Source organism: Myotis brandtii, unplaced genomic scaffold, assembly GCF_000412655.1.
Source record: "Myotis brandtii unplaced genomic scaffold, ASM41265v1 scaffold34, whole genome shotgun sequence".
NCBI lineage: Eukaryota > Metazoa > Chordata > Mammalia > Chiroptera > Vespertilionidae > Myotis > Myotis brandtii.
In genome coordinates this window covers 4,628,473-4,642,692 of record NW_005363098.1, presented here as the reverse complement: position 1 = coordinate 4,642,692, position 14,220 = coordinate 4,628,473, and the positions used below count along the sequence as shown (strand labels likewise).

At 48.0% G+C, this 14,220-nt stretch overlaps 1 protein-coding gene across 1 annotated transcript in view; it reads right to left on the bottom strand.

Moving 5' to 3' along the window:
- Positions 1–1,547: 1,547 nt before the first annotated feature.
- Positions 1,548–14,220, bottom strand: part of KIAA0922 (KIAA0922 ortholog) — a gene marked incomplete at its 5' end in the record, with an annotated part of 147,381 nt that continues 134,708 nt past the window's right edge. Inside the window, 8 exons of the mRNA XM_014543902.1 lie at positions 1,548–1,960; positions 2,897–3,036; positions 4,595–4,686; positions 5,745–5,865; positions 7,266–7,348; positions 8,481–8,559; positions 9,671–9,853; positions 11,100–11,266. Of these exons, the coding sequence (XP_014399388.1) occupies positions 1,685–1,960; positions 2,897–3,036; positions 4,595–4,686; positions 5,745–5,865; positions 7,266–7,348; positions 8,481–8,559; positions 9,671–9,853; positions 11,100–11,266 (1,141 nt within the window). The remainder of the gene's footprint in view (positions 1,961–2,896; positions 3,037–4,594; positions 4,687–5,744; positions 5,866–7,265; positions 7,349–8,480; positions 8,560–9,670; positions 9,854–11,099; positions 11,267–14,220) is intronic.

Sequence of the window (14,220 nt, the reverse complement as noted above, 5' to 3'; positions counted from 1 at the left end):
TGGATATAATGCTGTTATGAATGCAGGAGCACAAACCTTTATTCAAGTCCCTGCTAACAATTCTTTCGGGCCTATACCTAGAACCTAAATTATTTTTAACATTATTCAGTATTGGGAGGCTTCACCCGCATCACGATTCTAACTTGGCAGCCTGAGAGGTTTCTAGTGTCCTGGCATGCTTGCGGGCGCGCCTTGCCGAGGGCAGTCCCGGATTTACAGCTGGCCCTCCTTGTCCCAGGCGCCCACACACCCCGTGGCAAAGCGAAATCAACTCAAAGCAAGTAAACCCAGCAGTCCACTCAAAACTATCTCCTAGGGCAGTGGTCGGCAAACTGCGGCTCGCAAGCCACATGCGGCTCTTTGGCCCCTTGAGTGTGGCTCTTCCTAAGCCTTAGGAGTACCCTAATTAAGTTAATAACAATGACCGTACCTATATAGTTTAAGTTAAAAAAATTTGGCTCTCAAAAGAAATTTCAATCGTACTGTTGATATTTGGCTCTGTTGACTAATGAGTTTGCCGACCACTGTCCTAGGGAATTTCCAATAAAGATGAAACAAAATGTAACTAGGAGAGATTTTTATTAAAAGTTAAAAACATTTTCAAAATTTACACATGCCGATAGAGAAGTCCACCAACCCAGGGACTGCTCGAGTCATTGATGAGCAGACAAAAGCCAGTCTGGCAGGCATGTTACCACAACCTAACCCCGAGGGCCTGTATTTGGAGTAAGGCTGCTCACTCAGGGAAACCAAATGCTACTGGAAAGTCCCTGCTGCTGTCCCGCCCAGTGTCTGCCCTAATGGAGGGGAGGGGCATTCTGGCCATAACTGGACAGGCAGAACAGGGTTAGGCTCGCCGCTTCACCCCCGTGGCCACCAGGACCAGAGAGAACCACCCTCCTCCCTGAGCTGAGTCACCCAGGCAAGCGACTGGCTGCTCAGCTGGGCTTTCCCAGTCAGCAGTTCTCAACCCCACCTGCATGCTACAATCAATGGAGACCTTGGAAAGAAAGATGCTGATTGCACTAACCAGTTTGGCTCAGTGGATAGAGCGTCGGCCTGCGGACTCAAGGGTCCCAGGTTCGATTCTGGTCAAGGGCATGTACCTTGGTTGCAGGCACATCCCCAGTTAGGGGTGTGCAGGAGGCAGCTGATCAATGTTTCTCTCTTATCAATGTTTCTATCTCTCTATCCCTCTCCCTTCCTCTCTGTAAAAAATCAATAAAATCTATTAAAAAAAAAAAAAAGAAAGATGCTGATCGCCTGGTACACCGGTCAGTGACATAAGAATCTCTGGGAATGTCACCTTACCAACTTCATTGTTTGCAAGCTGCCTGGGAGGTTCTGATGTACATGTGGGCAGGGGAGAGATACACAGCAGCCACTTCTATCCCAGTTCCCACCTTCCCAAAAGCCTTCCTTGTTCTGACTGAAAGCATTTGGCATGTTGGACACACTCCTTGAGGTATAAAGTAATGACATATGGATGCTTAGTTTCTACTACTGATTTGTGAAGGGTAAAAAAAAAAAAAAAGAACGCACCCAGATTTCATTAAAAAAAGTTTATTATCATATAAAAGTGCCAAAATATCCACCAATGTCGTAATCTATCTCAAGAACCAGTTTACGCTAGTCATCAAAACACAAGCCTCTTTATTCACATTGTTTAAAAATCAAACGCTTCTCACACATTCCCACAGTAGCTCGAGTCCCTAGACAGTGGGAAATTCGCGTTCCTATTGGCCGTGGTAGTCCATATGTCCAGGTTCATATAGGCACGAAACGGGTTGAACCCTGGGTAGTATTCCTTGCACATGACCGCCGGGTTCTCCATGTGAGTCGAATGTTCCGTGGTGGGGCTGATGGGGCAGCAATTTTCATACACATCGCTTTGCGGGGCCCAGATGGAACCAAAAAGTCCAGACATCGGAGATAAGCTTCGGGTGCTTGTGAGGTAGGGCTGATGTGTAAATGAGGAGGGGGAAAAAAAAAGATGTTTTTTTTAAAAAAGGAATTTAAAAAAAAAAAGTCTTAGAAAGGCAATGTCAAGGTTGAATGTATACCAGTGGATACCACAATGGTATCCATCCAAGTCACTTGGGCGCTATTAAACTATTCTCAACCATCCATGTTGCTTGAACTCCATTTTCCACAAATGCAGGGTTGTGAAATCCTCATCTAACTGGGTAAACTTACTTTCAACCCAAGCAAGGACCCACAGTTCAAATGTCCTCTCTGTAAAAATCTGCTGAGTGGCTCTGAAAGGGGGAAGGTGTAGGACTTTTAAGCACGGAGGCTCGGATGGGCGTTCATAGGCAGGAAGCCCTCAGGACTCCGCCGCTGACCACTGACACCTTTCTGTGACGTTCATTTCATCTCTGGTCACAGATGAAAAGGTTAGCGGGGCCACAGAAACACAGCTATGGCCCCAATTCAATGTTCCCACAAGCCATCACTGCTGGTGTAGCTTGGAAGTGGCTAGAATGCCAATGTCGGCAAGCCCCCGCCTGTCTGATTATGTGTTAGGTTCCTTCAGAGGGTGGGCTCCTCTGATCTAAAGCAGGGGTGGGGAACGTCTGGCCCGAGGGCTGTATAAGGCCCGAGAAATCATTTGGTCTGGCCCTGCCAAGGCATTAAGGGTGAGAGTTCATTAAATGTTTGACCGAATATAACGGGCTAATTCTTAAGTTGATCATTTTATATGAGTCCTCAAATGATGTTATAAATATCCAAATGGCCCTTGGGAGGAAAAAGGCCCCCACCCCTGACCTAAAGGAAGCAAGCCCGGCTTTAGCTGATCCGAACCCAACTCTATTGCTACATGAGACCAGGATTAAAAATACAGCAAGAAACTGGAGGCGCCCCAGGGCCACAGCGAGGGCTGGGCAGCACTGACCGGATTGCTGACGAGACCGGGGTGTCCCCAGGCGGTCGGCATGTTGGGCGGGGTGTTCCAGGTAGACTGCGAGTTGTGATCAATAAAGTCTGTCTGAATTTCAGCAGGACACGGGAAGCCATTGGGGTAATTCATGTTTTCTACAAAGAACAGGAGACATCAACGCAGGTAAACATTTTTATGGGGTGAACTGAATTCTCACGCTCAGCAAAAAGACTCTCAAGGCCTTCCTTACTATATGGACAGGCTAAAGACAGACATAGCATACTCACTCTGTGTGAACCGGGAGTTCCGCTGCCACTCTCAGGTTTAAAACTGCTTATCAGACACATCACCTGGAAGCCCTCAGGGAAGGTCTACCTCTGGGCTTATGTCCTATATATTTGATGATTTGATGGGAATCTTTCTGATACACAGGATGCACTATTCTACTACTATAGATGTGAATCATGTCAAACTTCTTACCAGCCCTTAAAAATTTTATTACCTATCATGCCAACCTCAGCCACCTGCATATATACCATAGGGACTGACAATGGCAACACCAAGCCAAGCACTTAGCTAAGAAGATAATACACACAAGCCTCAGAAGCATAGGAAAAAAGTTATCATGGCACCCCCTTGTGGTTAACATAGAGCAATGCATGTATCAAAACCCACATGAGTGCAATATCTAATATACTGCTTATTGTGTCTCTGCAAATTTAGCTCAGTATGACAAATCATGATTGTTCTGTAATGTACAGTAAGAGAATTTTCCAGCTTATCAGGGGAATCTCATATCTCTTATTGTTTATTATAACAGGTGCTTGAGCCCAAGCATTGGCAATTTCCCATTTCCCCTCCAAGCTACTTTTCCTTCTGCAGCACCACCGGGGCAGAGGCATCAGGACAGGCTGAGGAGCAAGCAGGGAGAGGTTTCTATTTCACGTGGCCTGGCTGCCTAAGAAGAGGAGCCGACCACTAGCTCCCCAGCCTCCCATGGGGAATCCACAATGTCAGGTCCACATAAAGCCAATGACCTGGTTCTCTCTTAGGGTGACTGGTAGAAGCCCCCAGACACCCAGGTGCACAGGGCTTTTTGAGGCTGCAGAAAATTATATATGGCAGGGAATGCATAACTAGACCCACACAAAAGCCGTCAGCAGCCTCCTGCAAGGTCATTCGCAAAGGCCACTCAATGTTAAAGGCACACTCTTAACAACAACAAGATAAACAAATAAACAACCATCAAAAATAAAAACAAGCTCATGAATACAGCAGACCTTCTGCTGGTTGCCAGAGGTGGAGGTAGGGGAATAGGCAAAACGGTTCAGGGGCTTTCGAAGTACAAACTTCCAGGGATAAGATAAACCAGTCCTGGGCTGTCATGTACAGCATGGTACTGTAATTAATACTGTATTGTATATTAAAAGTTGCTAAGAGAGTAAAGCTTAAAAGTTCTCACCACAAAAAAAGAAAACTAAAACTATGCATGGTGAGGGATGTTAACTAGATGTTGGGTGGTGATCATTTCTCAATATACACAAAGGTCGAATTATGATGCTGTACACCTGACACGAATATAATGTTATGTCAACTACATCTAATTTTTTTAAGACACATGCTTCTGCAGTGAGTGCCTTAAGGCCAAACACTTCCTGCTTGGACTTTCTGAGAATAAAAGAATGGCACTGGGCTTGTTCAAACAGCTTTTACCTTCCGGAAAGGCATTGTAATCGTTCAATTCCAACGGACAGTACACATTGGGGAACTGGCCTTCGCAAGTTGCACTCCAATCAATGAAACTGCTACAAAAAAACAAAAACAAGAGGTCTCGTTTCAGAAACAGCGTGTCAACAGATTAAGTCAAGAAAGAAGAAAGCAATTTTATTGCCCAGCATCCTGATCACTGCTAAATCCTCAATTTTGGGAAATAAAAGATGTACTTTCTCCAGTCACAGAATCAAAGGTTTACTTAATGCTCATCACCGATGACGTTCCATGGCAGGACAGACGCTCAGACGAGGAGCGCACTCCCTGCATAACCAGGATCCGAAACCAGAGGCAGAACTAGGCCGTGGTGATCAGCGCTGAGGAAGAGCCACTGGCCTACCCTGAAGCGTCTTGGCTCACATCGGAAGGACTTACACACGTCCTGCTGTGCACCCCTCATGCAGAGCAGGGCCAGCATTCGCCTTAGGTAAATCACCACTACAAAGACCACGACTCATGATATTCTCATCACTGTTATCCACTGGGTTCTCATTCCAGAAACAAGAAAGTAAATACCACTGTAATCAGCTGACCTCCCCCCAAAAAGAATTCAAATGGATTCTGTGGCGAAACACAGATATAAACATTTTCTCAAGGTTTCATAATTCAATGACACAGTCACAGCCATAAACAACTTTAGGGAACGGCCATTATATAACCATTTTTCAATACTCAAATTATTGTGACCTTTTAAAAATGTTACTGTGTTCAAGATTCATAGCAGGAAAAAAATGGAAATCTTTGCACTGTTGGGGGGGTAGGAATTAGGAGTGACTGCTCTTTCAATTTTGCCTTTAATATATTGATAGCTCATCTTTTCATTTTAAAGAAAGGAAAGCAATGATGTGGTCTCCAGCTGTATTATCTATTACTTTTATTTCCTTTTCTGTTTCTCTCGATGCCCGGTTTGTTCTTTTCTAAGACATCACAACACAACTCCGAAAGGCAGATGGCAACGCCCGGTGGCTGAGGTAGCTGGGGAAGGAGGCTCGGCCCTCGATTCTGTGAGGACAACCTAACAGGCGGAATTCCAGTTCCCACCACAAGCCCTCAGGCCGGGGAGGCAGGCGGCTGTCAGCCAACAGACCTGTACCTGTTGTGCACGGGGGCCGGTCCCGGTACCACATTGGGCACCGGGTTCTCCAGGGCGCAGTTGAAGCCACTTGTCACACACACGGGCTGCGTGGGCCACAGGTCTCCAGGGGGGTAAAGACCTGAGGAAGAGAGCAAGGCCTCTCAGTGCCCCTTCTCCCCCCAGGAAACACCCCCGTGTCACCCCCACACTCTGACCACGCCTGCTCCCCCCACTCCTTTTGGGGTATGGTTTCCAAATATACAGCAGAAACAGAGCATGCTGCTTCGACCTTTACTTCAGATGCTATACGCCTGTGATCGAGGTGAGAAGCGAGCCAAGGAAGTGTGAGGAGGCGAGCTCTGGGCACGGGGAACAGAGTGAAGTGTGCAGCCCCCGCAGTGGGAGTGTGCCTTGTGAGTTCAGAACAGCAAGGAGCCAGACAGCACAGAGCCTGGTGGGCCCCGTGGAGGACGTGGGCACTGACTTTGGTCAGATGGAAAGCGCCTGGGAGGTTCTGAGCAGAGTGGCTGCCGGGAGGTCAGTCTCCACAGGCTCCTTGCACTTCTGTACATCCTGCAAGCAGAGGCCCTGGGTGCCTCTGTTCTGGACCATCTATTCAAGGATGTTCGCTCAGCAAAAGCCTCGCATCATATGGTGTCTCCCTCTGGAGCAGAGGGAGACATGCCTACTGCCTGTTATAAAAGACACAGGTTCCCTAAGCTTCAGGTTCCCTCCTGTAATGCAAGCCACACGTATGCAAGGCACCTGGGCCTGTTCAAGTCACCCCTGCAATGTCTGGGACCAAGGGGAATTAATGCAAACATGCGATGCTCATGCACCTGGCTAGGCCCCAGCTGTATTTCCATTTTATGTGGGAAAAAATGGCCTGGTGCAGGAGTGAGGCGGCTCACCGAGGCTGCGGAGGCTGGGATAAAAGACTTGTAGGACATGGGGAGGTGGAGAAGGCCTGGTGCAGGAGTGAGGCGGCTCACCGAGGCTGCGATAAAAGACTTGTAGGACATGGGGAGGCGGGGAAGGAAGAGGAGAGGGCAGGGAAAGCAGAAGTAGGCTAAGGTGCTGGAGCCTCACCCTTCGTAAGCCTGGTGCAGGAGTGAGGCGGCTCACCGAGGCTGCGATAAAAGACTTGTAGGACATGGGGAGGCGGGGAAGGAAGAGGAGAGGGCAGGGAAAGCAGAAGTAGGCTAAGGTGCTGGAGCCTCACCCTTCCTTCGTATGCCTTCTAACGGGACCTCCCCATGGGAAAGTGAACTAAACACAGGGGTAGCCCCGCACTATCCCGGAGCCCTTGTGCCTGGGCTACAGGAGGGAGCCCAGTGTCAGTGCAGAGGGGGCGGCCGAAGGCAGAGGTTCCCAATGATGCAGGTGCAGCAGGCAGGTGCCTTCCCAGTGCGCTAAAGCCCAGTGACATGGTTCGGAGAAGAGGGCACTGGGGCAATGGCCCCGCCCCGCCCAAGCCCCCAGCCCACAACGTAGGACCCCTGCACCTGGTGGTGTCTGGAGCAAGAGAAAGAGCCTCACCTTTATCTTCTTCAACACCTGCAGGCCCGGCAGGAAGGCTGGGACAGGGAGGTTCTGCATATTGTGGGAGACTAGTCACGTCGCTGTGGGGAAAGTGAGAAAATGGACATCGCTGATTTTTTCTGTACAAGGAAATACTGAAGTTGTATAACCAAGTCTCGTTGAGTGTTTACACGAATCCCTCCCCCAAGAAACCTATGCATACTAGAGACATATGGTTGACAGCCAGGAAAGGGTGGAGGAGTATTAAGACCCAGCAAAGTCGCCCTTTAATAATCAACTAAGCCATTTTAACTAAGGTCACCAAGGCCATCTACAGCGCACTTCTGCCTGCCACCAGCTGGCAGCAATTCTTAACCCCTGGTTTACTTTCTACCCCTCACAAAAACGGTTCTTACAGAGCTTTCCTTGTACCCTTGCTGAGTGTTCATTTTCACCAACTCACCTATTTTAATTTTTTAAAATATATTTTTATGGATTTCAGAGAGGAAGGGGAAAGGAGTGAGAGATAGAAACATCAATGATGAGAGAGAATCACTGACTGGATGCATCCTGCACGCTCCCTACTGGGGATGGAGCCCGCAGCCCAGGGATGTGCACTGACCAGGAATCAAACCGCGACCTCCCGGTTCATAGGGCGATGCTTAACCACTGAGCCGGCTCACCAACTTATTTTAATGACATCCTATCCTCTCACAAAGTGGCCGATGCCTAAGAAAACGAATTTTGTCTCTCGCTCTGAAACCCTCTCCTCCTGCAGGTCCTCCTCCCTCTCACTCAATAGAAGGTTTGTGTTTATTGTGTCCGATGCTGCTGCAAGCATCACACGGTGGGGCTGTAAACACGTAGTATCTACCAGGTTCTTTCAAAACTTCCTAGATCATCAATGCTTGGCTTTATTTCAAGTCCCAGCAAAGAGGAGATGATGTCCATTCTTATGACGACAGTGTCTTCTTTCTATTTTCAGGATGGGAGGCTTTCTGACACAGTCACGTCACAGGAAGGACCAGCGATACCAGAGACACCTCCACATGAACTGTGGTCCCTTGGAAGGACGCCCCTTTCTGAATGACTAGTAAAATCAGATTTCACCGCCTCACATCCTTCAGACGTTTTCAGACTTTACCCTTCAGAACCAGGTACGAAGCGGAAACACGCCGACAGAAGAAGCAGTGCATGAAGCACACGGAGAATGCTGGGCAGTTGAAAACTTACGGGGGGTTGCAGATGTTATGGCAAAGGTTCAAGGAGATGGGTGTTTCTGGAGGAAAGTCGTTCTGTGAAACGCTGTCTCCTGCATAAAAGCAAAAGCATTATCACAAGTTTTTCCAAACATAATTCAACTGCATGATGTCTTAGAATGCAAATGGTTAATATCATTAACCCCTAATGAGCGATTTATTTTTCACTTTAAACTGATCGTCACACATTCAGTAATTTTATTATTAAAATGCCTTATAATTTATCTTTTATTTGAAAACCCAACATTTAAATGTATGAATTTTGGCTTAATAATGTTTTCTTTATGGGGGGAAAAAAGGGCTGAATTCATTAATAATACAGAATTTTTCAATGGGGGTTTTTCTGAGAAAATAAATTTTGCTATATAAATAGACCAGCTTATAAAAGTAACATGCTTATCATAGGAAATCTATAAAAATAAACAAAAGTTTAAAAAAGGAAAATATAAGGCACCTATGGTTATACTACCATCATCAACATTTAGAGATAGTTTTTACAGTGTCTTTGATGTGTGCACATATGAGTAAAGTTGGGGTCATACTCATATATACTTTGCCTTTTTGGTCTTTTACACCATTAATTATATTGGGGACATTTCCCTGATATTACATAATCCTCACATTTTTATCATTCTTCTGTCAGCCTTCCCCTACTAACAAAAGCTACACTTCTGTTTTTTGTTAATGTTAAGCCCTGAGTTTTCAAAAGTCTTATATTATATGCATCCAATACAGGAGCATCCAAATATATATATAAAAGAACCTCTTGATTAACTTTAAGGGAGAGATCGACAGCAATACAGTCATAATAGGGGACTTCAACACCCCACTGACATCACTGGACAGATCTTCCAGACTAAAAATCAACCAGGAAACAGTGGCCTTAAATGGCACACTACATCAGATGGCGCTAACTGATATTTACAGAACATTTCACCCCAAAGCAACAGAATATACATTCTTCTCAAGCACACATGGGACATTCTCAAAGACAGACCACATGTTAGGGCACAAACCAAGTCTATACAAACTCAAGGGAAACATGGACTGAAATCCCACGTGGATGCATTGTCTATGCTTTGATGGCTACGAGTGCCCGTCTCTCGGACAGGGCCTGCTTTTATAGGTCTCACTGCTGGTGGGAGGGCCGTTCTCGGGACTCACCGGCTGGCAGGAAGTGCTGAGGGGTGCCCCCGGGCTTCTTGTCCCCATCGGAGCTGCTGCTGCTCCAGCTGCCCCAGCTGCCGCGGCTGGCACGCACGCTGCCCGAGGAGCTGCCGCAGTCCGAGCTGGAATCTGAGCAGGACTTCTCCACGCACTTCTTCCCCGGCTTCTGGAAGTAGCCCTCTGCGGGCAGGAAGAGAGAAGAGCTCACTCCATGTTTCCCTTAAGCCAGTTTCAACGTGATGTCATTTCCGGTCAAAGGAGAGAGGTGACATGATGAAGACGGCAAGGTTCACCTTCAGGGTCAGCTGACTTTGCTGAACTGCAACTAATGATGGGATTTGGAGAAACAGCGGAGATGGGCTATGTCTCCTCTGCCTGAGGGATGGGCAACTAAACCTGTTTGGGGCTCATTCAGCCCATACTGATGATAACTGGATCTAACAGTGCTTCTGGGAATAACAAACACTTCTATCAAGAAAACCCAGGCTGGTCTATTGGTCTGCAGACCTGTAGGTAATTTCCCCCTCTCTTCTATTAACATATCCACTAAACAGTGGTTCTCAACCTTCTGGCCCTTTAAATACAGTTCCTCATGTTGTGACCCAACCATAAAATTATTTTCATTGCTACTTCATAACTGTAATGTTGCTACTGTTATGAATCGTAATGTAAATATCTGATATGCAGGATGGTCTTAGGCGACCCCTGTGAAAGGGTCGTTTGACCCCCAAAGGGGTGGTGACCCACAGGTTGAGAACCGCTGCACTAAGAGCTTCGAAGTATAATTTATGTGTGGGTGGGAAGAACCTCCAATAGATCAAAAAGCAACTTACGTGTCAAGGGAATGAACAAAAGACAAGGATCGAAACTCCCTAACTCCGCCAGCCTGTGTGCGCTGACGTGGGCACGTGCCTGGAAACCTGGGTGCTGGTTGGGAGGATCACACCTCTTCCCACCCTGTGTCCCACCTGACTTGCCAACTTCAGTGGCCCTTTAGCCTCCAGCTATGCTCTGCCCTACCCTGGAGCTAGCATCGGGTGCCCTCTGCCTCCCACTCCCAGGGATGTGCACAGCAGCCCTTTGGGTGGGGCACTGGCCTGGCTCTGTGGGAACCACCTGGCTCAGGTGTGAGAACAGCTACTATTCTCCTAACCTGGCCATTCCCTAGAGCAGCAACCACTGTGCCTTCAGCAGCCTGCATGGGGACAGCCGAGAATGGTTAGACTTCAGGGAGGTGGGGGGAGGAGGGGACCACACTAGAGGCCTGTCTAGTCTCATCTCGACAGCTTTCCATTCGGGCTTTCGTAATCCAAGTTGCCTGTAGAGTGACCATCTCAGCGAGATGCCATTTCTCACACTGGGTACTTCCTCGAGGAAACAAAAATCCCACCCGGAAGCACCGTTCACCGCTCAGCGGGTTCCATACCTGCCTCTCTCTTTGCGGCAGGCAAGCTTCTTCCAACGCCAGCGTCTGTTTTACACCTGTCCCCAGGGGTCTCCTGTGGACACCAGTTTCTTACATCGATGTCACGGCTCAGCTCAGGTCTTTCAAATTCATTGCACGCAAGTTTTAATTCACTCTGTTCAGAAGGCCTGGAAGAGTCACACACACACACAAAAAAAATCACACCCACATGTTATACACGCTTACATGCATACCGCTTTCCAGACTATTACGCATGAAAATATGAATCGGGAGCACCTTGAGACCGCTTCCCTTAGGGTCCTGATGGGAGAAGGTGATGAGGAAAGAAAAGATTTCCAAAAGAAAAAGGTTTTGTTGCTTTAGAACTAGAATTAATTAATTTGGAGCTCATTTATCCCACTTTTGCATTTCACAGCGCGAAGAATAAAACTCCACAAGGTTACATGAGTCACTCAGGGTTAACTGGCAAGTGGCAGGCCCTGGGCCAGAATGCAGGACTCTTGGCTTGTCTGTCTTGGTTTTAGCGTAAAATGTGATTCTGAATAGAAGAACCCGCTCCTTGGTGTCTGGGGGGGAGTGCCGAGCATCTGTGTGACGTTTTCCTTATTCATTCATCTAGCAAACATTTGCGGAGTGACAACCGTGGCCAGGCATTGTTAGAAAACATGCGGTGTCTACAAAGGATCAAGTTCCTCCCCCAAGGAGTTCACGGTCCAGTAACCATCTCTCTCCTACTAGACCACCAACTCCTTGAGGGAAGAACCGTCACGCAATTCTGTAAATGGCCATAGGGAAACGTGCAGAGAATGCCAGGGGATACCTAGTGATCATTTCACACGGTCGGATTTCAGTCCTCAAGGTAGGTGTGCAGGATGGACGGTAAGAAGATCCAGGATGTGGGGTGTAGCCCAGGATTTCACTGGTTTCTGGCCGCTCAAGGTAAAGCGTATATAGGCAGAGCAGGAAGGAGCCAAGGAGACAGACAAGCCAACAGCCACCTACTTTGTAAGCATCATGTTCTCAAAACATCCTGATTAGCTACAAGCTACTTGAAAGCTACACTTTTAAAAAGTTGTTTCTTCAGCATGTCAGAAATCTGCTTTCAAATATGTATATATCATAACATTTCATTGGTGAAATTCCACTCTAATTTCGTATCTTTCCATAGGCTCATAACAGGAAAATATAAAACTTAAGAGTGACCATAGTAGTCAATCAAATTTTTTCTAAAAATACACATAAGAGACTACAAGGTGTAACTTTCCTTTCTATAAGATACCGCATTACAGCTTTCAATTAATGTAGCCTAAATAATTGGGGCCTACATCAGGAAAATTAGCTATCAACAATTGGTACTCAGTATTAACAACAAAATGATAAAGAGTTTATTTCTTTTTGTTCAATATTTGCATTTTTCTGATTGTTCGCTGTGAGCCGAGGACTACCAGAGCTTGGAGTCAAATTGCCTGGCCCTTCTCAGCAAAGTGCATATGAGAATTGCTGGGGAGCGTGTCTCAGTGCTGAGTCACCGAGTCTCAGCTCCAGATGCAGCCTCCTGGGGACCCGGGGACAGACGCTGTAACCAGAAACACACGCGCTTCCCATCTTCCCATCAGCGGTCCTCGCCACATGCGGGCTGTTTGGCCCGAGTTCCCTTCCCATAACAAGGGGAAGGCAGCGAGGTGGACCTGGCCCCATGCGAATCCAGAGCCGCTGGAGAACAACTGCACAGAAACTCATTTAAGCTGAGCTCACGAGAAAGAGAAATCCCCAGATGCTAGAACTCAAATGAAGAAAAAGCCAGAGGGGTGAGGACGGAGGGATGACTTGGGAGGAAACAGGCTTTGCTGCCCAGGGCTTGAGTTTTCACACCCAGACAGCAGCGCACAGGAGTTAGGGAGGAGGCAAAGTCTTCTAAACTGGAGCCCTGGAGGGGACACTGTCCTTGCAAGGGCACCTGAAAATGAAAAGTCCCTCCACGGCCCCGGGAGGAAGAGGCAGGGGAGTGTCTGCCTCTACACACTGCTGACCTGGTGCAAAACAACAACACCCAAACCTCAAGCTGAGAAGTTTACATAACACTAGAGGCCTGGTGCACAAAATTCATGCACTGGGGGGGGGGGTGGTCCCCTCAGCCCAGCCTGCACCCTCTCGCAGTCGGACATCTTAGCCAGTAGTTGGACATCCTTAGCACTGCCATGGAGGCCAGCCATGAGTCCAGCTTCTGGCTGAGCAGCGCTCCCCTGTGGGAGCGCACTGACCACCAAGGGGCAGCTCCTGCACTGAGCAGGATTGGGCCAAAACCAGCTCTCCGACATTGTGAGAGGGCACGGGCCAGGCCGAGGGACCCCACCAGTGCACGATGAGGGCCAGGGAGGGACACGGGAGGTTGACCAGCCGGGGAGGGACTGTGGGAGGGCTCCAGGGTGTGTCCAGCCCATCTCACTCAGTCCCGATCAACTGGACCCCAGAAGCAAGCTAACCTACTTGTCAGAGAGTCTTCCCCCTGTGGCCAGTGCACGTCATAGCGACTGGTCATTGGGTCGACTGTCTGCCCGGTGCACGTCATAGCAACTGGTCGACCGATCGATTGTCTGCCCCCCGGTGGTCAGTGTACCTCATAGCGAGCAGTTGAGTGGCCTTAGCATACCATTAGCAATTACACTTTGGTTGAATGGACGACTGGACGACCGGACACTTAGCATATCAGGCTTTTATTATATAGGATTAGACTTAAGAGATATTTCTGGAAACGTGGAAATACGGGATTCCCAGATAAACAATGGACAGCTCCTTCGTTTAACTGATCTATAATAATAAAAGCGTAACATGCTAATTAGATGGGACATCCTTCCAGACGAAGCCATGGCAGTGGGGGCTGAAGCAGAGGTGGCCACTGCGGCGGTGGGGGCCGAGCCCCTTGCACAAATTTTGTACATCGGGCCTCTAGTAAGAAAATAAAAGCTCAGCCTGACCAATGAACCAGGAGGTCACAGTTCAATTCCCGATCAGGGCACATGCCTGGGTTTCGGGCTCGATCCCCAGTAGAGGGCATGCAGGAGGCAGCCAATCGATTCTCTCATCATTGATGTTTCTATCTCTCTTTCCTTCTCCCTTCCTC